Here is a 27,147-nt window from a genome sequence, read left to right on the forward strand (position 1 = left end):
TTTTTTGAAGAATTCAGTAACATAAAGTTTCTTTTTATGCTAAGAAGGATATTTTGAGACTTTATTATTCCTCTAGTTGAACCACAGACTTCATTTCCATGCAGAAGGAAGCCCTTGAAAGCAAGTCAGAGAATACATAGGTTCTCACATTCATATGTCTCCCTATATCCACATACTCACTTGTGTGTAGTGGAGCCACTATAGCACCCCCTTGCTGCTGAGGTGTGACATGCCAAGGTACATGCTTGAGCATCCACACATGTACTACCCAGAAGTGTAAGGGAGTTAATATCTCACAGGGGAGATATTTGACTGAGATAGAAGGCAGGAGCTAAATTCTTCTTCTCCCCCCCGCCCCCCGCAGATGGGCTATATGGAGATGCAATATGGCCTGTCATAAGAAACTGAGAAATTAGCCTGTCATGAAACAGATTATGACCAACACAATGATACATTCCTTTATGTTCATTGCCCTTCTTCCCTACTTCCCTACTCTTTTTCCTTACTCTTACTTCCTTGGTATCGCAAATAAGCTTTTGCTTTGAGTTCTCTTTTCTAAGAAATTCAGACATCTGGAAATAAGTCATAGTTCTACACAATTTCAGAACCATGTAACTTTGGACAGGTCATATTCTCACTCTGTGCATCTTTTTCTCCAACTATACAATGTTGATGTTGGAGCAGATGCTCTTTAAGAGATGTTCTTTCTGGGTCTGAAGTAATAACAGGGTAAAGGATTGCCACTATGAAGGAGGTGATGGGACAATGGTCCTCAGCAGAGTGCTTACATTTGAGTCAGAGAATGCACTTGGTATAATCAATGAACTTACATGTTAACAATTCCAACTAATCTCAAGTTCTAAAACTAGTTTTAGTTCTACTTTCTGCAGAAAGAAATCAAATTAGTTTTCCTGGGCCTATAAAGAAAAGGTTACACTCTTAAAAACTCACCTTGTCTGGCACAAGTGAAAATATTTCTCTTCCAGTTCTATACTGTAAACTGAGAAGTGGCCACCATCTTGGGAAGCAAGGCAGCTAATATATGGTATCTGTAACTATTGCTTTGATCCTAACACAGGAGCACATTTGTTTCAACTGTTAAACTGCAGAGGAACTGGAGTTAGGGAAAGGACTATTTACTGTTTGAGGCTTGTTATACCAGAAGTGTTTACTTTATGCTCCAGACTTCTATTCCTAAGTCTAGAGCATAGACTTTGGACTCAGACAGCTCTGGTTGATATATTAGGTCTTTCATCTACAAGCTTTGTTACCATTGGCAAGTCAATTAACCTCTCTGTGCTTCAGTTTTCTTATATGTGAAACGGGAATTGTAATGGTACCTACATCTTAATGTGTGAATTAAATGAACTAATATAGGCAATGTGCTTAAAACAGTGTTTAGCACATAGTAAGCACTATATAAGTGTTCACTATATTTATCATAGCCATTGTGATAAGGGCAGATGGGCTGGAATCAAAGAAAAACTCTTGGCTAAAGTCACGTGAAATGTATCAGGGAACCAATATGTGGAAAGTAGTAGAATCAGAGGGTAACAGATGACTTAACTGCAAAAAAATGCTAAGCAGGAAACAACCCTCTAAATATTCCTGTTTATACAGTACATGACACGAGGTAGCAAAATAATGAAAACAGAGGCTTTCTGCAGGATTTAGAGTTCTTTCATATATATTTTAAATATACATGTGCAATACATTAAAATATATAGAGATGTGTGAATATATATATTTACACACACACACACATATATATACATATACATATGTATGTATATGTATATATATGATTTCACAGAAGGGTACATATGCACACTCACACGTCTGTACACATACCCCAACAGGACCCATCTATACGTAAACCAGATGCAGCCCGTATCAGGCCAACTTGGACACAAGTGAAAGCCCTGACTCAGCAGCAGATTGCAGATTGCAATTGCATTTGAGTAACCCTTCAGTTTCTTCTACCAAGTGTAAGGCCATTTAGAAATACACTGAGAAGAGCTCTTCTGGGTGTATGGCAGAGCCCAGGGCCCCTCTGGCAGTGCACAATTTGCCTGAGTAAGGACTGCAGGATTGGGATATCAAGGAGCTATCAAGGAGGAGGGACTTGTGATAGTCTGGGCCCTGAAACTAATAAGCAAACATCCATAGAATAACTTTAGCTCCAGGAACAATGCACTAGTGTCATAGAATCCTTATATATCTCAGCTCTAAGCAGATTTCAGGCATAAGCGGGGAGAAGTGTGTGTTGCTACTCATCACCATCCAGCTAGACCCAGAGAACTGGGCACAGCTTTTAGGGGTAGATAAGTCAAAGTTCAATCAGGCAGACTCATACAATTTTAAAAAGTTACTTAAAATGGAAGGATCTGAAAGCAACTTAAGAGGTTACAGGTATTGGTTTGGGTTTATAATGTTCCAAGAAGCCAAACCTTATATATGGCACCATTTGCAGCAATATCGTTAACATTATTAATAATTGTCATAACATATTTATATATACAAAAATAGAGCAAAGCAATTCTAGAAGAGGAGGCGAAAGTGAAAGCATGGGGCTGTGTGCAGCCCAAATGTCAGTACACTTCAGGAAGATTCAGAACCAACAGAGACTAAGTGGCACATATTTCTCTAGAATATACCCGACAAAGGGATGTCGACGTTCCCTTCTTCTTCTCCCTGTGTATGACTATACATTTCTCTCCATGTCTCCACTCTGCGATACACATCCATGCACACTTTAAAAGAGATGATATATAAAGTTAGAGTCTGGAAGTCTTAAACTAAGTTGGAGCACCTTGATTTCAAGCAAGTGCCCTCAATCTCTGAATTCCTCAGTGAATTTTGGATTCACTTACAGAGGGAAACTGGATCTAATTCTTGTGTCTTTTAGCAGCTGTCTTTAGCTGCCTGCCATCCCCACTGCAGCCTTTTCCCATTGAAGTGGATTCACAGCACAGGCTCTTGGTATTTTTGTAAAAGAGAAGTCAGTTCTCTGCTTTATGTGTCTTTCATCTCAGTTTTCCACTGTTGCTGAAATTTAAGTTCTCAGGCAATTGCCACGACAGACAAAGCCGGGAGTGAGCACAATGTGTGCAGCAAAGAGTAGGCGAAGATACAGCTTGGTTAGGGATTCCTTGTTTGTTTGTTTGTTTCCACACTTGAGCTTGTACAGGTGACAGAGCCAAAGGTGATGTCCAGTGGGGGCAGCCTCAACACCTGATGGTTAATGAGCTACCCACTATGCACTGCATAAAGACCACCACACTAACTTGGCATGGTTACAGCAAATTGAATGGCAATGGCTTTCTGTCACTGTGAACAGAGTCCTAAGAGAAAAGTCCCATGACCTAGTGTGATGTAGGGTAGGTAGAGAATACTGAACTAGGAGTCAGAAGGCCTGTATTCTAGTCCCAACCCTGCTATGAACTCCATGTGTGGCCTTGGGAAAATCCCTTCCTGTCTCCAGGCCTCAGTTTTCCCATCTGCAAAATAAGGGCATTGAACTAGAGTAACAGTTAAGATTCCTTCCAGCTCTAAAGTTTTATGACTTTTTATGTCCATAATTAAGGCCTGAGCCATGCAGTCTCAGGGCAGTTAGCTTCTAAGAGAGAACAGACCTCTGTAATACCCTTGCTTTGTTCATTTAGCTATAAAGCACGTCTGCCTTTGGCACTTGGGTCAGACATACAAAGTTATGAGCATCCTGATTTACTATCCTACTCCGCATGCTAGTGGAATCTGTCAGTACTATAAGTTGATTATTGGGAAAGAGCGTAAAACTCCAACTAGTTAAACCTGGAAATGTAAGATAATTTTTGCCTCATATGCTCACAAACAGGTGAGTGTGGTTATGAGTACACACACACACACACACGTCAGGATACAGACTATTGCTAGTGATCAGTTCATTACAGTAATCCATTTCCCTTAATAAAATTTAGTAAATAGTATAGCATAGCAAAGTTTGGCGTCAAAGGAAACACCTATGGAAAAACAGCACTTTTGGACGTAGTAGAGAAAGAAGGACAGGTAGCGAGAAACAAAGGGAGGTCAAACAAGAGAGAAATACAAGTAGAGAACGAATTAGGTGGAAAGAGTAAGAGGAAAGGAGTAGAGAGAAGGGATAGAGAAAGAAGAAAACCAAAAGAAGTAAGGGTAGGGATGAAGGAGGAAGGAACACAGAATAAGACGAGAGAGGGAGAAAAAGAGTAAAGAAGAGAAAGGGCAGTAAACAGGGCAAAGGGGTCAGATTCCCTGGAATATTGAACACTGTTCCACATGGACCTGTGAAAACCATCTAAGGAGAAAGTTTCCAAAGGCACCGTGGAAAGTAGAGTGACGCGCAGAGCCTGCATCAAGAGGCATTATGTTGGGGAGCCCCTAAACCTCCACGTTGCTGGCTCTGTCAGTCCTCGGTGTCCAAATCTCATGCCTATGTGTCACCTGAATTTGCCATGACAGCCACAGGGCTCAAATGGCAAGGTGTAAAAAGGTTGAAGAGGAGTGGGATAGATACTGTGAGAAAGAACAAGGCATCCTGCACCAGGATGTACTTGGCCATCCCCTGACACTGCAGGAGCAACACCGGTGAGGCCCTAACTTTGGCTGCTTTAATCCTTCTCCCCCTCTTCAAAGATGAGGCCTATACTTGACTAATGGGAGTTAGAAGGAGAAAGCTCTGGATCCATTTTTGGGAAGGTCATACAGACTTTTCCTGGGCCTTAGGGAACGGTGCACTACCAGAAGAGATTTTCCTGCACACAGTGTTGGTGTGCCTCTTACAGCGGCAGCCTGGTCGCCTGAGGCTATCATAGCCCTGCTGGCACAGATGGAGGCATCCACGGGTAGGCAGGTAGCAGCACAGGCAAGGTAGGAAGAGGGAGATGAGGCTCATGGCTGCCCAGCGGACAAAGCAAGAGCTAGGCCCACAGGAGCAGGGCTCATCAGCGCAGTTGTCTTCATCATCAGTGGAGCAGTGGTAGAAGAGGCCCTTAACACAGCAGAGACAAGTGCCATAATCGAGGAGGCTCTCGGCAGAGCAAAGGCAACGCTGGTTGCACAGCCAGCAGGAGGGGAGAGGACGAGCTGCTGTGCAGAGGACACATTTGCAGCGCCCACACTCCTCGCAAATGAAGAGGTGCTCACTGGGGTGCACTGCAGATTGCTCAGCTTCTCCCTTCAGAGCACCATCCACCTTTGGGTGGGCCCCTGCTCCAGGCTGGGTTCGGATGATGGACTGGCCTGAAGGTGAGGGTGTAATGCTGGCCAAGAGCCTTTGATCAGAGGCAGTGGTGCTATGGGACATTGAGCTGGCAATGCTAGATTGGCTCAGATGCTGAGGCAAGGGCTGCAATTGATGGCACTGGCTGAGACTGCGGGGAAGAGCAGTAGGCATGGTAGCCAGGGACCAATCAGATTTGTGGGTTTGCACTATAAGGGAAGGGCTGGAGAGGGCCTGTTTACAGGGGACTGGAGGCCGTTCCACATAATCATTGCTAGCATGAGTAGAGCGCAGCTGTTCGATAGGGAGAATTTGTTGGAAATCATCTGTCACTGCAGCATCCATTCTGCCTTGATTCTTGAGTTCTGAGTGGTTTTGGGTCAGGGTGGCACTTGTGGTGATAAAGAGCCCTTGGAGTTACATGGACCTTAGGGCACATCAGAAAATCCTAGGAGAGAAGAAATAGAAACAATCCATGAGAAGACACAAGCATGACTACTTTGCAGGGAACTAACAAAGCTCAGGCTCTACCTCTACCACTGCCTTCAGTTACTTTAGGGTAGTCTTCATGTTACACCTTCATTCTGTGATGGACCTTACCTACTTCTTTACAGACAGATCTGGTCAACCCATCCTGACCATAAAGCACTGTGGGAGCAAAGCTCACATCATTGATTCCTTTTGTATCCCATCATGTGATGAGGGTCACAGGAGCAGTGAGCTCATTCAGATGTTTGCTAACAGAGAAATCCAGGCCTTGAGTGTCAAAATTCTAATAAAAATGGAACCTGATTTCAAATGCAAACACAACATCCTGAAGTAATGCTAATGTTAAAGAAAAAGGTTCTAAAGTCTTCCATGAGAAGGTGTGTGTGTGTAAGAAAGAGAGAGACATACATATACACATGTACACACACGTATATATACATACACCATCAATCAAAATTCTCACTTCAGTATAATTTGTGATAGGCATACATAAATAGATGGGAGAGGAATTGCTCGATTCAATGACTACAGGCAGCCAAGGCACAGTGATACGGCGGACACTGAGCACAGAAATCAGGCTATCTGTAGAATAATAGGGAAAAAACTTCTCCAAAGTGTAAGGAAGCCAAGACTAATCATCTTGCAGTTCTCCTCGCCTTCCATCTGCTTGAACTTATTGAGGAGGTAATTCTTCCTAAAAGTAGTATGGCTCCAGAAGCAAACTTCTATATATTTGTGTGAGTAACAACGGGGCTGGGGGAGCCATATAAGATGATCCCTGAATTATTTGAAATCTCACCTGTAGCTGTACCTATTTAAACCAAGTTGAATATCTAGAAAACATATGCGTGTGCCTCTGCTGTACCACCATCAGGAAGAGTGGATGGTCATTCCCTGGAGGATCTGATGAAGCATAGTAGTGATAATAGTGAAAAATATCGTACAAACAGTCCGGCATCGCATTACACCCCCTGGAGGACTGAACGACCAAAAACGTGTACACTAGAAAACCTAAGCACAAATCCAAGAGTCACCCTGGAGGCATTAGGACCTAGGAAGCACTAGCATGAATAAAGTATATACTTGAAATCCATCATATTTCAGGCCTCCTCAAAATAGATCGATTACTCACACTACTGTATGGAACGCAAAGCTTGAATGAGTAATAGAAATGAACAAGTGAAAGAGGATAGTGCTTGATTAGGTTTCCATAAGCAAGCAAACACGACACGGAAATGTGCCCAAAGCTCAATACCAGGAAAAATAAGGAGGCCGCTGCTAAAGGACTCAGTGGCTAATAATATGACCAGATTCATTGCCTTTTGAGGCTATATCCCCATGCAAACCTGTTTAGTTGAATTTACATCTGTTCGTTTTTTGAAAAGAAGATTTAATTTGGTTAAAAATAACTTTTCTGGCACATCACAGAAAAGAACCAGTCTGACTATAATTCCACTTTTTAGCTAGTTGTTTTGATATTATTTAATGCAGCACAAGAGAATGCAAATAAACATGATGGACATTCTAAGGCTAGAATATCTATGAAACTTCTGTCAAATCACTTGCTTTGTTTGGGCTTCAATCCACTCTCCGGGTAATTAGCAGAGTAAACTAGGTGATCGTGAAGGACTCTGCCCCATTATGATCTGTGTTTGTATAACTAGACAATCTGACAACGATTTCTCTTCATTTACGCCTTCTACATCTTCAATCCTTGAGGGCTAACTAAGCAACATGGCCTTTTTCATTTCAGCATTCAGAAGCAAAATTTATGTCTCTTTTATTTACTTGGACTCACAGCGCCCTGAAGCCTCCCACATCTACCTTCACTGGACTTTGTTAAGATTCAGAATCTCAGCACTGGAAAGGAAAAAGAAGTTTTCATTTGAACAGCTAAAAAAACAAAGACACATTGTTCAGCTGACTTGCAGGGTATGTGGATGTAGAAACTTTGCATCGGGAAGAGTCTTTTGGCAAATTGATAAGGAATGGATTTATTCCCTGTTGATCTGATAAAGAATGCACAGGACCATTTGTGTCCTTTATAGTCTAAGAACGGTGACCAATGCGCTGGATGCATTTTAGACTCATTGATTTCCCAAAGGAAATTAGATTCAAAACATATTGGAAATTCCAAGAATCAATAACTCAAAGGAAGGCATACAAGGTCTCAAAGTTACAAAAGATAATCCTATGGGATTCCAAAGATATCACTAGGTATCTCAGGGACATGCCCAGAAGGTTGAAAAGCTCAGCTTGGAGGAATCTAGGTCATAATAGAAATGACTCAGAACCATGTTCAAAGGGGAACCTGTCTTGGCAGCAGAAGGGTATATGGTGCTTAAATTGAGAAGGTGTATCTGGATATTGATTAGATTGCTGTAAGGCTGAAAAGTTGAGACGCACGGTTGGATGATTAAAGGAAGCTTTGGGGCATTGGCCCGGGATGATGAGGTACCACTGTCTTGTTTACAAGGGGCTTAACGGGATGAACTCTTCCTGCCCTGCAAAATCCTTCACCAGAATGGACTGTGGAAAATCTGCAATGGAGCAGGCAAGAGGACCTGGGCAAAATCAGGCTGTTGAGAAGGATAAAAACAGGGTTGAATGACAATAAAATGTTTGCTGACCTGGCTAACAGGATGACCCAAAGTAGACCCTGTAGGGGGAGGTAAGGCTGGGGAAAAGGTTGAGAAATGGGCAAGACACTGCTCCAGCACATAGGTTAGATGAAAAACTACTAGTGCATGCATGTTTAGGATTCAGAAATCCTCACGTTAAAGGGCCATTCATTGTGAGCAAAAACAGTAAAGAAACTGTGCTGTTGGTCAGTCCCATATCCTATGAAATGAGAGAGAGAATATGCATATCACATATTATTAAATAGGAGCCAAGGTGATTACAAGTCTTGGCTGCACATTGGTGGGATCTAGTGATTTCTGTCACGTAGTGCCTCTGCAGTAATGAATGATGCATTGTAAACCCACTCCCATCTCAGTCCCTCTGGCCAGGTGCTCAGAGCTCTCTCAACAGTTTTTCTGTAGCCCTGAAATTTTCTATGTTCAACCTAAACAGAAATTTCTTTTCTTATGCCAACTAAGGGACGAGAGAGCTAAATCTATTCAAGAAATGCTGTTTGTTCATGAAAGAAAAATGTATTGCCTCCCTGGAACCTAAAATCTGCCATGTTGAGGCCAAAGTTGAAAACTTGCCTATCTAAAGCCCTACTATGCCAACACCTTTAGACAGTTCGGATTTCTGTGGTAAATCCTTTCTGATACAATATGACTCAACCTCAATTTCAAAGAAAAGGAGGGGAGAGAAGGAGAGCTTGGCTCCCTTTTTCTCCCACTCCCATGGGTTCAATGCTGTTTTGTACCTTACCGTGTAACAGCTCTGGGGCGTGTTACTTTTTTCTGTGCTCTGCTGTTATATACACTCCTTCTCAGAATAACTGAAAGCAAACATAGGGGGAATTTCTGCTATGGCTTTATATGTTTTCTTAGTTCTACTGTTCCAAAGTCTGCTCTCCAAAAATCCCTCTCTGTGCAAAAGCATTTGCATCTCTATCAAAGCACTCCCCCCTTACAAATACCAAGTTGTATATAGTTTACATTACTAACCTCTCAGCCACTGACTGGGCCTCCCTCCTACCACATACATCTTGCTGGAGCTGCCAGGTTCTCACCACATTTAACTCTTAACTTGTCACTTTGCTACCCTAGCCCTATTCATTACTTTAATAGTTTCATTAAGACGCAGAGCAGTTTATTTCAAACTAGAGATTCCAGCAGTTGTAAGACTTGGCATTTTTAAAGATATGGGTGTTCTAGCGATGAGCAATAACGGGGGAAAATAGTAATAATACCTGATGGATTCACATACTTCCAACCCTGAAGAAAATGCTAGTTGTTCACTCAAGAAGTAGGAATCTTTCTTTAAACCCCAGACCCTTTTGCAAGGGTCTAAGTTCTAGTCTTAAGTACTTTTTTGTGAGGCCATGGACTAGTGACTTCCAACCCAAGCCTCAGTTTTTCTCCAAAATGCAGGGCACAAAAAGAGGGCTTTTCAAGCCCCTTCTTGTCGTGATACTCTCAATTTTTTACTCTGGGTTTGTCGGTTGCATTTCTCTGCCTCAAAAAGTCTTTCATGAAGAATTAGTCTCCTTCCTTTAGGTTTTTCAATTCCTCACTACCCAATTCCTCAACTCTGAATAAAAACCTTCCAAGCCCAAGTCACTCAGATCACTATCTAGATTGGTTCACAGCGAGACAGACCTAAAAACGGAACACAAAGAAACCAAAATGCATTGAATCAAGTCTCAGTAAACGTTTATTTAGAGGTACAGGGAACAAGAGTAATACTTCCTGTGCCTTATTGGTATGTATGTATGCAGCTGACTTGTTGGGAACATGATCTAACACCTGGTATCTCCAAATTCATGTAATAGCACATTATGTTACAATGAGGTTTTAATGTACCCAGAAAAGCAACAATAGTTTGCATTTCAAAATAGATTTTCTGTTTAAGAGTTCAAGGTCTGTTTTCTGTTCATCCAACTTTGTTTGCTGCACGCAGAGGTGAATGCTAATTATAATTAGCCAGAGGACTGGAAGGCAGTGTAAACCACTCTACTAGGTCGTATTGAATGCTTATTGGCTAACTGGACATGCTCACAGGTTCTCACTTTTGACAAAATTTCCGTACGCCACACAGAGACATGTGCACACACACCCAGGCAGGGATCCAGAGATTTCTAAATCACTGCTCTGACTCAATGTAAGTAGGGGGTTATGCCGTGTCAGCTTGCGCCATTTCTACCCAGGGCAAGGTGATGTGATGAAATCTGAACGATGCACAGCCCAGACTTGTGAGCCAATAGCAGACCAGCCCCACGCTGACAGGATGCCCGCTGGGCAGCCAGACTGGCCTCAGCACGGGCTCTCCCTACGTCCTCAGCTTGGGTGGTTAGGCTGCGCTATAAGGGGCTTAGGCGAGCACCAAAATGCATTTAAAGGTCAACAGGCTAAAAATTCAATTGGCATTTGGGTACAAAAGGGTTATTTTGAAGTTCCATTTTGATTTATAAATTTCCAATACGGAGAGTTTTCTGCAAAAGCTGATTCATTTAAATCTCATTTAAATGGTTTTCATTTTATTTTACCCATGCGTTTGCTCTTGTACGCGTGCACACACGCGCGCGCACGCACACACACGCACACACACACACACAGGATGGCTGGAATGAATGGCAATGTATGCATTGCATAGAAAGAATTCTAGGGTCTTTAAGAGCTAATCTCTGTGGCTTACCTTGAGGAAAGGGTTTATCCATGCTGAGGAAAGCAGAAGAACTAATGCCCCATTTGGCTCAAAAGACCTCTTCTTCTCCTGAGTCTTTAGGTTTCTCCACCTCTCTTCGGAAAGTCTGAATGAAAACTCCTTCACAGGCAGTGGAGCCAGAAACAGAGATAGTTCTGTGTCGGTCTTTCTGACACAGCAAAGAAAACGGAAAGGAAAAAAAAACGGTGCTGCGGGGGGTGGGGTGGGGAGGAGAGTCAGACCTGTAGTGGCAGATACTTTGTATAGATTTTACATGCAGATCTAAATCTTGATGCACGTATTCCCCAAAGAAAGCTCAGCAGGGTAAGTTGTTCATCTCCTCCTCCTCTTTCTCCTCCTCCTCCTCTTCTTTCTCCTCCTCCTTCTTCTATTTCTCCTCCCCCTCCTCCTCCGCCTCTTTCTCCTCCCCTTCTCCTCCTCCTCCTCTTTCTTTTCCCCCTCCTCCTTCAGCTTTTTCCTTCCCTCCTCTTCCCTCCCCCTTCCCTCCTCCCCTTCTTCCTTCTTTACCTCCTCCCCCTCTTTCTCTTTTGCCTCCGCCTCCGCCTCCGCCTCTGTCTCCTCCAATCTGACGGATGAACCGAAGCAGCAGAAACTGCGGTTGTAGACACAGGGTATCTCAACAGAGCAATAGATACCGCCAGTGTGTGATTATTTATATAGCTCAGGGTGTGTTGGTATATAATCTGCAGAGACGGGGTGGGGGGATGAGATTGCAGTGCGTTCAGCTCAGCTAGCTGGCTGTTTTGTGAATGTAGATGATTTCTGAAGGTCTTGTGAATGGATTATAGGGGAGGATGGGAGGAAAGGGATTTATTGCTCCTTGTTATAATTTCTTTCTCTCCCTCTCTCTGTGTCGTTTGCTTTCCCGGAGCTGTAGCTCTTAATGCTTAGCTAAGTGGCGTCATCCAGTTGAAATTGAATCGACCCATTAGAACTCCCCATAGGAATCTCTGTATCCGGTCCCTGGGTAATGACTGAAACAAAATTTAAAGGAGAATGGGGGTGGGGCGGAAAGTCACAATTTTAAGGAGGCCTCATTTAAATATCTCTGCCTCCAATCGCAGTCCTACCAAACCACTCAGCCCTTGCTGAGTGATTGCAGCTTCTATCACAGAACAGAGCTTCCCCTTTGTTTAAGGGTTTCTCCCACTTCTTACCCGCATTCATTCCCACTTTTTCAAACTAATAATGATTATCCATCCATCATCCACTGGGAAACCATTACCCAACTTACTTTCCCATTCTGCCTGTAGTGTGCCATATACTCAAATATTTTTTGAGTGCCTTCTTTTGTGCGACGTATTGTGGATTCAATAAAGAAGACAGAATCCCTGCCTTCATGCAGCCTCCTTAGGACTGTCAGTCTTCTCCAAATAAAGCAGCTTTGGACATTTTCTTTTAAAGTGAAGGACAAAGTTTTCTGTAAATTATCCTCAGCCCACTATTTAATTCAGTACAAACGGGTCTTCCTATTGAGCATCCAGACAGAAGCACTTGAATGAAAACAAGCCTCATATTTAAAATAAAAGAGATCTGATTTCAAGTCCTGCTTCAATGGATAAGTAGCAGGAGCTTGATCATCAACATTCTTAGGATGCCTTGCTTACCCCATCTATAAAATAGACATGGTAAATGGTGACAGTTCAGAGTAAAACAAACTTCTGAGTCAGGAAACTGAGATTCTTAATCTTCCTCTAACTCCTTCTGTGACCTTTGCAATTTACTTTCCTTCTGGTGCCTCAATTTCTACATTTACATGAGAGGATCTGATTGGGTGATTACTAAGGTCCCTTCTAGCTCTGACATTCTACTATTTACACTCTCTCAGGAGGGTTAAGAAAACAAAAGAAAGCACGGATTAAAAACATATATGGTTATGTGGATCTGCATGCTCATATGTATATGTGTTTGTCAAAACTGCTTCAAACTCTTTTACTGATGTGTGTATCATGTAAACACACACACACACACACACATATATATACACATACATATACATCTGTATGTAATTTCTAAGCCAATCCAGATCTCTTCCTAATCAGAATTTCGAGAGTCCAGAGATTTGCCTATGGAAATTCTTCTATTTTATGGCTCAAACATCTTTACTCTTTTTTTTTTTTTTTTTTTGCTTAGCAAATTTTTTATGTTGTTTATTTTTTTAATTTTAAAATCTTTACTGAAACATCTTTACTCTTAATATTGACTTGAGCTTATCAAGATCATGAAAAACATTAAAGCTAATATGTAGTTTCATCTGCAGAAGAGGATACATTTACTGATATATTCATTCATCCATTTTTTCAACAGGTATTTATTGCACATCAACTATGTGCGAAGCACTGTACTAACTAGATTTGGGTCAAACAGATCAAGGTTCAAATAATTGCTTCTAAATCTATGAGCTATCTGACTTTGGGCACCTCAATTCACCTCTCTGAACCTGTTTCTTTATCTATAAAATGGAGGTAACAATACTCCCCACATCACAAGATTTTGCTATTTCCTATAGATTTAATAAGGTCTGGCATTGGAAAGATTATGTGTCTGGCATAAAGTAAATGCTCAATGAACAGGAAATATGCATATTAAGAAAATTAAGAAATTGTTCTCACCCTAATGAAGCTCATTGGAGAGGCAGGAGATGATTTCAATTTGAAATCCTTTTATTTTTTTAAGGTCCAGCTTTAAATTTGAACAGATATATGCCAAATATATCTTTCTTAAATGTGACTTATTTTCATACTTTATTCCTTTGTTCAAAAACTTATTTTTGAGCCCCTAGAGCATTAAGATTACATTGCTTTGCCTGTAAATCAAGTTATTCTCCGACTCTATACATTCCACTTCTCAACATATCTTTTTAACATAAGACAAGTTGAATGTTTCACTCTTCTAAGATACCAATGTACATGGCTACCAATCCAGCTTTCCATATGTATCCTTCACATGACTTGTATATATTTATTCAGTTTCCACCTTTAGGTCCTAATTCCTCTGTGAATACTTTCCTGACTACTAAGGCTGTTTTGTTGTAAAGCTCTATGATAGTTTTTATTAGTGCCCTAATTCATTTCTACATTTTTAACTCCTACAACACTTTCATCTATGTCCTGTCCTACTTATTCAGTAGACTTTGTTAGATACTCTACATTCTTAAAATCTTTTTTTTTTATTTTTTTTATTTATTTATGATAGTCACACAGAGAGAGAGAGAGAGAGAGGCAGAGACACAGGCAGAGGGAGAAGCAGGCTCCATGCACCGGGAGCCCGATGTGGGATTCGATCCCGGGTCTCCAGGATCGCGCCCTGGGCCAAAGGCAGGCGCCAAACCGCTGCGCCACCCAGGGATCCCGATACTCTACATTCTTTCAGAATCTTTTTGACTTAGCTGTTATATCAGAAATGATTTGCATAACCAGTTGCTGTAAGTATGGAAGGGTGTGTTTAATTAATTATACAACCATAACTTAGAGAGTTCTAAAACATAGTAGTAAGGAAGATATTTGGAGGGAAGAGTGATTTTCTGGTATTCTACAAGGTTACTTATTTATTTTTTGAAACTATTGGCTTTTAGAAATAGGTGGATTGATCTGTGCTAAGACAGCATTTCCAAATTCAATTGGATTTGAATTAATGTCTGCAAGGTGTCTATAAAGAGAAAAAAGCCATTGGATTGGGAGACAGGAAACCTGTGTTTGCTTCTAGGCCAACACTGTCACTAACTAGCTTTATGATCCTAGACAATTCAATGAACCTGTCTAAATGTGTTTCCTGAAAAGCAACACTATTAACTAAAGAGCTAATAAAGTATGTTTCTTGAAATACACTGACTCTAACATGTTTTCTGAAATACACTGACTCTAACAAGTTTGTAAAACAAGTTGTCAGATATCACATAGTAAATTTTGTAATGTCTCAACATCAATTTCTGTATATAATTGTACTATCCCAATATCTTTTCACGAATCATGAAACTGAAAATAATCTTTCAGAAACACAATAGCTTAAAGCACAAATAAAAAATAAATCTATAGGACAGTCTGGGTGGCTCAGCGGTTTAGCACCTCCTTCGGCCCTGGGATCGAGTCCCACGTGGGGCTCCCTGCGTGGAGCCTGCTTCTCCCTCTGCCTGTGTCTCTGCCTCTCTCTCTCTGTGTCTCTCATGAATAAACAAACGAGATCTTTAAAAAAATAAATAAATGTATAGGTTACCAAGAGTCAGTTATTTATTCATTTAATAGACATTAATTGAATGACCAGTGTGCCAGGCCCTGGGGATATAGCACTGAGGACAAATATGACAAATGTTATATCTATCCTCAAAGAGATCACTGTCTACAATGGGACACAGACAATTAAAATTAAGGGTGATAAAGAAGAGGACAGACACCTGAACTGGTGTTTTGGTGGGCAAGGGAGTATATAATGACATGAAATATTAAGGGATATCAAGTAATTGGAAAAGTTAGAGCAAAAATCCTTGAAGAGATTTGCAGATGAGAGGATTCTATGGTGTAGTGATTAAGAGTGTAAACTCTGGAATGAGTCAACTTGAGTCAAATTCCAGATCAGCCACTTGCCAGCATATTATGTATCCTTGGCCAAGTTACTAATCTGTTTGGACCTTGGTTTCTCATATGTAAAATCAGCACAACTTACAAATATACCTCATAGGGTTGCTGTGAGAATTAAATGGGTTAAAACATATTAAATGATTAGAACAGGATCTGGCACAGAACAAACATCTTTCCCTACCCACTTGAATGTCAACTCCACAAGAGAAGGAAATTTAGTTGTTGGATAATCAGCACTTAGTCGGTGGCCCATAGAAGGCATTGTTGAATGAATGATCATTAACATAATTATTATTATTTTTTTAAATTTTTATTTATTTATGATAGTCACAGAGAGAGAGAGAGGCGCAGAGACACAGGCAGAGGGAGAAGCAGGCTCCATGCACCGGGAGCCCGATGTGGGATTCGATCCTGGGTCTACCAGGATCGCGCCCTGGGCCAAAGGCAGGCGCCAAACCGCTGCGCCACCCAGGGATCCCCATAATTATTATTTTTATGGGTATCATCCTAGGAAGTGAGGAGATTGAATAATTTCAATTGTTTTCACTGTTGCCCTAATATAGGCCCACAGTATAAAAATATAGTACTTAGGATATAAAGATAAATTAAATAATTCTATGTTATTAATATAGATATTACATTATATGCTATTAATAAATATATGATTAATTAATGAATCTCTGGTCTCAAGGGACTCATAGTTTAGTAGGAAAGGTAGCAAACAGCAAATGTAATAAAGGATAAGTACTAAGGAAGGGAGCAAAGACATGAACAGAAGTCTCACAGAGGAAGACATAGACATGGCCAACAAGCACATGAGAAAATGTTCCGCATCACTTGCCATCAGGGAAATACAAATCAAAACCACCATGAGATCCCACCTCACACTAGTGAGAATGGTGAAAATTAACAAGACAGGAAACCACAAATGTTGGAGAGGATGTGGAGAAAGGGGAACCCTCCTGCACTGTTGGTGGGGATGTGAACTGGTGCAGCCACTCTGGAAAACTGTGTGGAGGTTCCTCAAAGAGTTAAAAATAGACCTGCCCTACGACCCAGCAATTGCACTGCTGGAGATTTACCCCAAAGATACAGATGAGGTGAAACGCCGGGACACCTGCACCCCGATGTTCACAGCAGCAATGTCCACAATAGCCAAACTGTGGAAGGAGCCTTGGTGTCCATCGAAAGATGAATGGATAAAGAAGCTGTGGTCTATGTACACAATGGAATATTCGTCAGCCATTAGAAACAACAAATACCTGCCATTTGGTTTGACGTGAATGGACCTGGAGAGTATTATGCTGAGTGAAATAAGTCAATCGGAGAAGGACAAACATTATATGGTCTCATTCATTTGGGGAATATAAAAAATCGTGAAAGGGAATAAAGGCGAAAGGAGAAAAAATGAGTGGGAAATATCAGAGAGGGTGACAGACCATGAGAGACTCCTAACTCTGGGAAACGAACAAGGGGTGGTGGAAAAGGAGGTAGGCGGGGGGTTGGGGTGACTGGGTGGCGGGCACTGAGGGGGGCACTTGACGGGATGAGCACTGGGTGTTGTGCTATATGTTGGCAAATTGAACTCCAATAAAAAAAAAGAACTATAATTTTTTTTAAAAAAAAGGAAGGGAGCAAATAAGAAATACACCTAATCCAATATTGAGAGGGTTATTGAATGCTTCCTAGAAAAAGTGATATTTAAAAATAAATTTGGAGGATGAGAAGGATGTCATAGCCAGAGGGAATAGCATGTCCAAAAGCCAAGAGGTAAAAGAAAGGATGACAGAATGAAATGCAAAAAGAACCATCACTGAATCTCCCACACTTAGCATAATGTCTGACACAGAGTAGATGCTCAGAAAATATTTGATAAATAAAAGAATGAATGAAAACACAAGCAGATATAACAGAACTAACAAAGATATAAAGATGTGAAAACAATGTTTTATAAACTATTCTAAAAGGGTCCCCTATACTCATAGCCTGAATGTTAGGAGTAGAAATTTTCTCTAGAAGGCACCACCCACATATTTTCTTCATTTTCCTAGAATGTACTCAGCTTCTTAAGATTTCTTACTTAGGTTTTACTAAATCATAGCAAGTGGAAATAGATTAAACATTAAAAAATTTTTGTGTGATAGTCCGATATAGTGTGTAAAATAATCATTATCAGAAAGTTCATCCATAAACCCAGTAAAATATCAAAATCTCTCACCTATAATTATAATCCATACTCTCTGTCTGCATAAAACATGTATTCAACACAAATTCTGATAGTCTTTCCTCTTTTTTTTTTCCCAGAATGCAACTAAATCCTTTTGAGAGCCTGCAAGTTCCTATACAAGGCCACTTTTATCCATACTCTACTGAAGTCAAGAGGAACTCTTTAGAAATGGCAGATGAAAAGCTGACCTATGGTCATCCTGATTCAGCAGTGATGATGCCAGAAGAAGTAAACAATGCCAAGGAAATACAGATTCTTAACCAAAAAGCTTATAGGGATGGTGATAATTATTTTTTCCCACAGAATCTGGCAAACAAATATAGGAGCAATATGACCAATAATGAAAGAATGGTATGGAAAAGTCAGAGAGAAAAAAATAATGTGGGAGAGAACAGAGGGGTAAAAGGTAGGGGCAAAGTCATTCTGTGGAAAGAAAACTAGACTAAGAGTAAAGAAATGTAAATTTTAGCATCCTAATCCATGTGGTTTTGTCAGGTCATTTTTCATCTTAGGCCCTATTTTCTCATCTGTAACATAGTAAGTTTCAATGTAATTCAATAAAACAAACATATACTGAGCACCTACTTAATGCCAGGGAATATACTTCATGTGAAAGATACGGAGATGAATACATACCGGTTGAATGAATAAATGAGTGGTCTTAGCCTCTCATTACTCACAATCCTATAGAAAAAATGGATGTGTAAAACTATAAACTGCAGTCCAATCTGTCACTAAATTAGATGAGAGATAATTGTGGCCTGAATCAAGGTAGGGGCAGTGTGGATGAAGAAAAGTGGATTATATGCAGAATATAGAGTAGATAAGACTTAGTGACTTATTAGATGTGAGGTATTAATCATGACATATACTGAGATATAGAAGGAATATTTAAAAAAATAGGTTTGAGGGGTGCCTGGGTGACTCTCAGTTGGTTAAACATCTGCGTTTGACTCAGGTTATGGTCCTGGGGTCCTGGGATGGAGCCCTGCATCAGGCTCCCTGCTCAGCAGGGAAATCTGCTTCTCCCTCTCCCTCTGCCCCTCCTCCCTGCTTGTGTATGTGCTCTCTCTCTCTCTCTCTCTCAAAGAAATAAATAAAATCATTTAAAAATTAGGTTTGAAAAAAAATTAGGTTTGAGAATGTTGGGTTTCAGATGCCCATGTAATATCTAAATGGCAATCCAGGCAAAATTCTACATGGGTTTTGACTTTATAAGAAGATACAGATCAATTCAATACAAATTTTAGGATTGTTTGTTCTAGCTCTGTGAAAAATGCTAGTGGTATTTTCATAGGGATTGTATTAAATGTGTAGATTGCTTTGGATTATATAGATATTTTAACAATGTGTGTCCAATCCATGAGGATGGAATGTTTTTCCATTTCTTTGTGTCATCTTTAGTTTCTTTCATCAGTGCTCTATAGTTTTCAGAGTACAGGTCTTTCACCTCTTTAGTTAGGTTCATTCCTAGGTACCTTATGGTTTTGGGTGCAATTGTAAATGGGATCTTTTCCTTGATTTCTCTTGCTGCTGCTACATGACTGGTGTATAGAAATGCAACAGATTTCTGTACATTTATTATGCATCCTGTGACTTTACTGAATTCATGTTTCAGTTCTAACAAATTTTTGGTGGAGTCTTTCAGGATGGAATGTTTTTCCATTTCTTTGTGTCATCTTTAGTTTACATACAGTATTATGTCACCTGCAAATAGTGAAAGTTTGACTTCTTCCTTGCCATTGTGGATGCCTTTTATTTCTTTTTGTTGTCTGACTGCTGTGTCTAGGACTTCCAGTAGATGCTAAATAACAGTGGTGAGAGTGGGCATCCCTGTCTTGTTTCTGATCTTAGAGGAAAAGCTTTTAGTTTTTCCCCATTGAGGATGAGATTAGCTGTGAGGTTTTGTATATGGCCTTTATGATGTTCAGGTATGTTCCCTCTCTATGTTGTTGAGGGTTTTTACCAGGAATGGATGTTTTACTTTGTCAAATGCTTTTTCTGCATCTATTGAAAGGGTCTTATGGTTCTTATCCTTCCACTAATGTGGCATATCATGTTGGTTGATTTGTGAATAGTGAGCCACCTTTGCAACCCAGGAATACATCTCATTTGATTGTGGTGAATGATTCTTTTATTTTACTATTGGATTCAATTTGCTAGTATTTTGTTGAGAATTTTTTGCATCCATGTGCATCAAGAGATATTGGCCTGCAGTTCTCTTTTCTTATTGGAGTCTTTGTCTGATTTTGGAATCAAAGTAATGCTGGCCTGGTAGAATGAGTTTGGAAGTTTTCCTTCCATTTCTATTTTTTGGAACAGTTTTAGAGTAGGTATTAACTCTTTAAATGTCCAGTAGAATTCCCCTGGGAAGCCAACTGGCCCCGGGCTTTTCTTTGTTGGGAAATTTTTTTATTATGGATTCAATTTCTTTGCTGGTTATGGATCTATTCAAGTTTTCTATTTCTTCCTGTTTCAATTTTGATAGTTTCTGTCTCTAGGAATTTATCCATTTCTTCCAGACTGCCCAATTTTTTGGCATATGCTTTTTCATAATATTCTCTTATAATTGTTTGTATTTCTGTGATGTTGGTTGTGATTTTTCCTCTCTCATTTGTGATTTTATTTATTTGAGTACTTTTCCTTTTCTTTTTAATAAATCTGGCTAAAGGTTTGTCAATTTTATTAATTTTTTCCAAGAACCAGCTTCTGGTTTCATTGATCGCTGAATAACCAAAGCAGTCTTGAAAAACAGAAGGAAAGCTGGAGGCATCACAATTCTGGGCTTCAAGTTATCTCACAAAGCTGTAGTGATCAAAACAGTATGGCACCAGCTAGTATCCAAAATATATATTTAAAAACTTATACAACTCAACATTCAAAAAACAAATAATCAAGTTTAAAAAATGGGCAGGAAACATGAATAGACATTTTTCCAAAGAAGACATCCAGATGGCCAACAGACACATCAAAAAATGCTCAACATCACTCGGCATGAAGGAAATACAAATCAAAACCACAATGAGATACAACCTCACACCTGTCAGAATAAGTAAAATCAACAAGATAGGAAACAACAGATGTTGGTGCGGATGCAGAGAAATGGGAACCCTCTTACACTCTTGGTGAGAATGCAAACTGGTACAGCCACTCTGGAAAACAGTGTGAAGGGTCCTTAAGAAGTAAAAATAGAACTACCCTATGGCCCAATAATTATATTATGAGCTATTTATCCAAAGGATACAGTGATTGGAAGGGGCACTTGCAATGGTTATAGCAGCAATGTCCACAATAGCCAAACTGTGGAAAGCCCAGATGTGTGTTGACTATTGAATGGATAAAGAAGGTGGTGTGTGTGTGTGTGTGTGTGTGTATACACGTTAGTTGAGATATATATACATTAGTTGATATATATATGTATATAGATAGATCTTGAACAAAGAATATATATGGACACAGTAGTTGAGATATGCTTTCAACAAAGCAGGAAAGAATATCTAATGGAAAAAAGACAGTCTCTTGAACAAGTAGTATTTGAAAAACTGGATAGCAACAGGCAGAAGAATGTTGGATCACTTTCTTACACCATACACACACAAAAAATACTGAAAATGAATGAAAGGCAATAGAATGGAATATTACTCAGCTATAAAAAATATGAAATATTGTCATCTGCAATGACAATGGATGGAGTTGAGTGTATTATGCTAAATGAAATAAGTCAGGCAGAGAAAGACAAAGATCATATGATTTCACTCGTGGAATTTAAGAAACATAATAGTCGAACATGGTGGGAAAAAAGAGAGCGGCAAAACAAAACACTCTTTACTATGGAGAACACACTGAGGGTTGCTGAAGTGGAAGTGGTGGGGGGAGGGGTTAAATGGGTGATGGGTATGAAGGAGGGCACTTGTGACTAGCACCAGGTGTTGTATGTGAGCAATGAATCACTAAATCCTACACCTGAAATTAGTATTACACTGTTTGTTAACTAACTAGAATTTAACAACTTTAAAAACGAGGATATGGATCAAACATGGAAATATGAGAACCAGTAGTACACAGATATAAGTCATGTGAATGGATTAGCCTAGTAGGAGAGTGTGTGGAATGTTAGAGTGATAGAAAGATAGAAGTCAAAACCATCTCCACCCATTATCTTTCTTTATCTGACGAATGTGATAATAGGGTAAAGAGGTTGCTATTTCATGTATGGTGGTCATGGAAACTCTCTCAATAGTGACATTTGAGCTGAGTCCCAAACAAATGAGAGAAAAAGTCATTCAGCTATATGGGCGCAACATGTCCCACATGGAACGTAGAGTAAATGCAAATACCTGAGGCCAGAATGCATTTGGAATGTTCTAGGAAGAACAAGAAGATCAGCATGCCTAGACTGCAAGAAGTGAGGGGATACTGGTAGCAAAGGAAACCAGGGAGGTAGCAGAAGGCTGGATCCAGAGGAGTCGACATAATCTGACTTGTAATTTTAAAAGGATCTCTCTGGCTGTCCTATGGGGTACATATTCAGGAGAGGGGCTTAGGGTGCAAGCAAGGAGAACAATTAAGAGGCTATTGAAACAGCCCAGACTGGAGAGGAGTAACAGTGGAAGTGCTGAGAAGATAGAATTGGAATTCTGGAATTTTGGTTGTATTTCCCTCCATAGGGGGTACCTGCCTGGCTCAGTCTGCAGAGCATGTGACTCTTGATCTTGGGGTTTCGAGTTTGAGCCCCATGTTGGGGGTTGAGTTTGCTTTTTTAAAAAGTATTTTGCCCTCAAAAAATACCTGTTTTATCCTGTGTTTTTTTTTCCCTTTCACTGAAAGGCATTATCTATACTTTCCCAACACTGTGTGTGTGTGTGTGTGTATCTTTTCCTAATGTATCCTGACCTTGGCCTGTCTGCATGCCCTATGTGAGCTCCCCAAGCTGTATATGCAGAAATCCCCACAGGACTTATTTCTATGCCACTTATAGTATACCTCAAGTATATCCTTATATACAGCCTATCACACTTCCTGCTAGGCCCCTGTGTTCACATTCATATATCAGAATTGTACCATGAAGGTAGCCAATATTGTATTAAGCATCTGGCCACATGGTGCTTAGATTCTGGTTTTTATTTAGCAGGACACTTCTGTGCCCCACATATATACTAACATTTCACTTTCTCTGGTTATTCTAATTTTTTTTCCCACATTAATCAGAAGTTTTAAAACTTGATAATGGAGCAAAGTAAGTCCTTGTCAATGTCAGGAGCTCTGAGGTAGCCAATATGTCCATGTTCCTCATTCCCCTAGAAGGGAGGCCAGCATGCTGCAGGTGACAACAGCACAGAGGATTACATTTGGTTCTGGGAGCAGTTTATTTTCAGAACTGACATCCTACCCAGTACTAAATATAGCCAGTCTCTTCCTTTCAAACAAGGTTTCTTTTCTGTTAAACTTCAATAAAGCTCTTAGCTCTGTATTACAAGGTCGGCCTCCCTCCCACCCTCTCCCCCACCCCCCATCTTCATGAACCTTATTGTTCTATTCCCTCTCCCCAAATACCTTCTTTCCTCTATCTGGCTTCCTTGGTTTCTTCTGCTTCTAACTTTCTTCTCTTTCCTATTCCTCTTCTCTGCTTTCTTGGTGTCCTTCACTATCTCCTCTGGGCATTTTCTTCATCCTCTCTTCAGTTTTTTAAAAATCTTTTAGGAACCTCTTCCCTTAGTGGGTCAAGAGAATACAGATGCCTTAAGGCTAAAATGGGATATTTTGTTTACTCACTTTTGAATATTCCCAGCCTGGAGAATGTCTGTTTCCTCATGTGCAAAGTGCCTGACATGTAATATTAACAACATGCTAGTATCTATTAAGTATTTTTTTTAGATTTTATATATTTATTCATGAGAGACATATGGAGAAAGAGACAGAGACACAGGTAGAGGGAGAGGCAGGCTCCATGCAGGGAGCCTGATGTGGGACTCAATACCAGGACCCCAGGATCATGCCCTGAGCCAAAGGCAAATGCTCAACCACTGAGCCACCCAGACGTCCCATCTATTAACCAGTAACAGTGTATTGTTACCATTGTTCTAAAGACTTTATAAATATATTCCTCATAAAAGTCCTGCAAATTAAGACACCAAAATCATCTACATTTTAGGATGGAGCAACTGAGACCAAGAGACCTAAACATAAGTTACCTTAGGTCAAACAGCAAATATATAGCATAAATGAGATGTGAACCTAGGCAGTCTGATTCCAGAGCTTATACACTTCTCTCATGCTACACTGTTTCTCTAGAGTAGGACTGGTGTCTATTGCATGCCTTGAAAATAAAGGGGGACCACTTACATGGGAAGGAAGAATGGGAAGGGTAACTGCATCTAAAGTAGTTTTCAGCTGACTGACAAGATTGTACTCTTTTTAACTTTTGCTTTTACTAAAGCAAAATGTGAAGGAATTCAGAGAAACTGGAAACAGGGAAGAATTGGAAAGAGTTTTGCTTTCACTTTTTGCTAATTCTGAATCTTAGGCAATGATAATCTACTCTCCAGTTGGACTCTTTGAGTTCACCAGGACCCAAACAATCTTTACAGATATATTTCAAATTCTGCCCCAATTACAGGAAATTAGTGGTGGAGTGGTTATATCCATACAATGGATTACAATTCAACAATACAAATGACTTGCTTTTTTCCACTATTATTACCCAATAGCCCATGATTATTACTTATAAAAGACTTTCTGAGCAACTTCTTTATCTAAAACTCACACACACACACACACACACACACACACACACAAACATACACATTCAGTTAGATGACAAGATACAAGATCAATATACAAAAATAAATTGCATTTCTATACACTAGCTATGAAGAATCAGAAAATGAATTTAAGAAACCAATTTTATTTACAATAGCATCATAATGCATAAAATTTTTATGATTCAATTTACAAAAGAAGTGGAAGACTTATACACTGGTAAATACAAAATATTGTTGAGAAAAATTGAAGGAGACCTAAATAAATGGAAAAGCATTCAGTGTTCATGGATAAGAAGACTTAATAAGTCTTCTCGATACTCCCCAACAGATTCAACACAATCCCTATCAAAATTCCAGCTGGATTTTTTACAGAAGTTTATGAATCCAAACATTTATATGGAAATTCAAGGGAGCATAGAATAGCAAAAACAATCTTGAAAAGGACAAAATAAAAGTACTTGATCTTTCTGACTTCAAAACTTACTACAAAACTATAGTAATCAAGACAATGTGGTACTGTCTTAAGAATAGACATATAGATCAATGCAGTAGATTGGGAGTCCAGAAATAACCCCTTACATTTTTGGTCAATTGATTTTCTATAAGAGTGTCAGGACACTTTAATTGGGGAAAAGAATACTCTTAAAAAAAAAAAGAATACTCTTTTCAACAAATGGCACTGGGACAACCAAATAGTTACATATATGTAATTATTAAAAAGTTTACATATAGTTAATATATGTAACTTTTATAGTTACATATATAATACTATGTAAAAGAATGAAATTGTGCTTCTACTTCAAACCATATACACAAATTAACTCAAAATGGATTATCAACACAATGTATGAGCTGAAACTATACACAAAATTCTTAGAAGAAAGCATGGGACTAAATCTTTATGACCTCAGATTATGCAAAAAACTTCCTTAGATACAATAACAAAAGCACAAATGACAAAAGAAAAAATAGATAAATTGCACTCCTTCAAAACCAAAACTTTTTTGCTAGCAATCATCACGAAAGCAAAAATACAACACACAAAATGGGATAAAATGTTCTCAAATCATGTATCTGGTAAGAAACTTGCATCCACAATAGATAAATTTTAAAATAATTTGTTCTAACTGTCTGAAGAAAGTCCGTGGTATTTTGATAGGGATTGCATTAAACGTGTATATTGCCCTGGGTAACATTGACATTTTCACAATATTAATTCTGCCAATCCATGAGCATGGAATATTTTTCCATCTCTTTGTGTCTTCCTCAATTTCTTTCAGAAGTGTTCTATAGTTTTTAGGGTATAGATCCTTCAGAGTGTAGGGATAGAGGAAACATTCCTCGACATCTTAAAAGCCATCTATGAAAAGCCCACAGCAAATATCATTCTCAATGGGGAAGCACTGGGAGCCTTTCCCCTAAGATCAGGAACAAGACAGGGATGTCCACTCTCACCACTGCTGTTCAACATAGTCCTGGAAGTCCTAGCCTCAGCAATCAGACAACAAAAAGACATTAAAGGCATTCAAATTGGCAAAGAAGAAGTCAAACTCTCCCTCTTCGCCGATGACATGATACTCTACATAGAAAACCCAAAAGTCTCCACCCCAAGATTGCTAGAACTCATACAGCAATTTGGTAGCGTGGCAGGATACAAAATCAATGCCCAGAAATCAATGGCATTTCTATACACTAACAATGAGACTGAAGAAAGAGAAATTAAGGAGTCAATCCCATTTACAATTGCACCCAAAAGCATAAGATACCTAGGAATAAACCTAACCAAAGATGTAAAGGATCTATACCCTCAAAACTATAGAACACTTCTGAAAGAAATTGAGGAAGACACAAAGAGATGGAAAAATATTCCATGCTCATGGATTGGCAGAATTAATATTGTGAAAATGTCAATGTTACCCAGGGCAATATACACGTTTAATGCAATCCCTATCAAAATACCATGGACTTTCTTCAGAGAGTTAGAACAAATTATTTTAAGATTTGTGTGGAATCAGAAAAGACCCCGAATAGCCAGGGGAATTTTAAAAAAGAAAACCATATCTGGGGGCATCCCAATGCCAGATTTCAGGTTGTACTACAAAGCTGTGGTCATCAAGACAGTGTGGTACTGGCAGAAAAACAGACACATAGATCAGTGGAACTTTATGTTGAACTTTATCCTGAACTTTATGGCCAACTAATATTCGATAAAGGAGGAAAGACTATCCATTGGAAGAAAGACAGTCTCTTCAATAAATGGTGCTGGGAAAATTGGACATCCACATGCAGAAGAATGAAACTAGACCACTCTCTTTCACCATACACATAGATCCTTTAAATCTTTAAACTTAACAACAAAAACAAATAACTTGATTGAAAAATGGGCAAAGGATTTGAATAGACATTTCTCAAACGAATACATACAAATAATGTGTGCATGAAAAGATGCTCAACATCATTGGTTATTAGGAAAATGCAAAGCAAAACACAATTAGTTACCTCCTCTTACCAACT

At 39.6% G+C, this 27,147-nt stretch overlaps 1 protein-coding gene across 3 annotated transcripts in view; it reads right to left on the reverse strand.

Annotated features, from left to right (window-relative positions):
* Window positions 1-1,669: 1,669 nt before the first annotated feature.
* The window catches only part of SPRY3 (sprouty RTK signaling antagonist 3), a 188,791-nt gene continuing 163,313 nt past the window's right edge, over window positions 1,670-27,147 (reverse strand). Inside the window, exons 2-3 of one of the 3 annotated variants that reach the window (XM_077888905.1) lie at window positions 11,042-11,215; window positions 1,670-5,687 (exon numbers count right to left, since the gene is read on the reverse strand). In XM_077888905.1, the coding sequence (XP_077745031.1) occupies window positions 4,718-5,584 (867 nt within the window). In that variant the 5' untranslated portion in view covers window positions 5,585-5,687; window positions 11,042-11,215 and the 3' untranslated portion in view covers window positions 1,670-4,717. Of the gene's footprint in view, window positions 5,688-11,041; window positions 11,435-27,147 lie in introns of those variants that run through there. The other 2 variants (XM_077888904.1, XM_077888907.1) reach the window with 2 other exon arrangements.

Source organism: Canis aureus, chromosome X (assembly GCF_053574225.1).
Source record: "Canis aureus isolate CA01 chromosome X, VMU_Caureus_v.1.0, whole genome shotgun sequence".
In the NCBI taxonomy this organism is placed as follows: domain Eukaryota; kingdom Metazoa; phylum Chordata; class Mammalia; order Carnivora; family Canidae; genus Canis; species Canis aureus.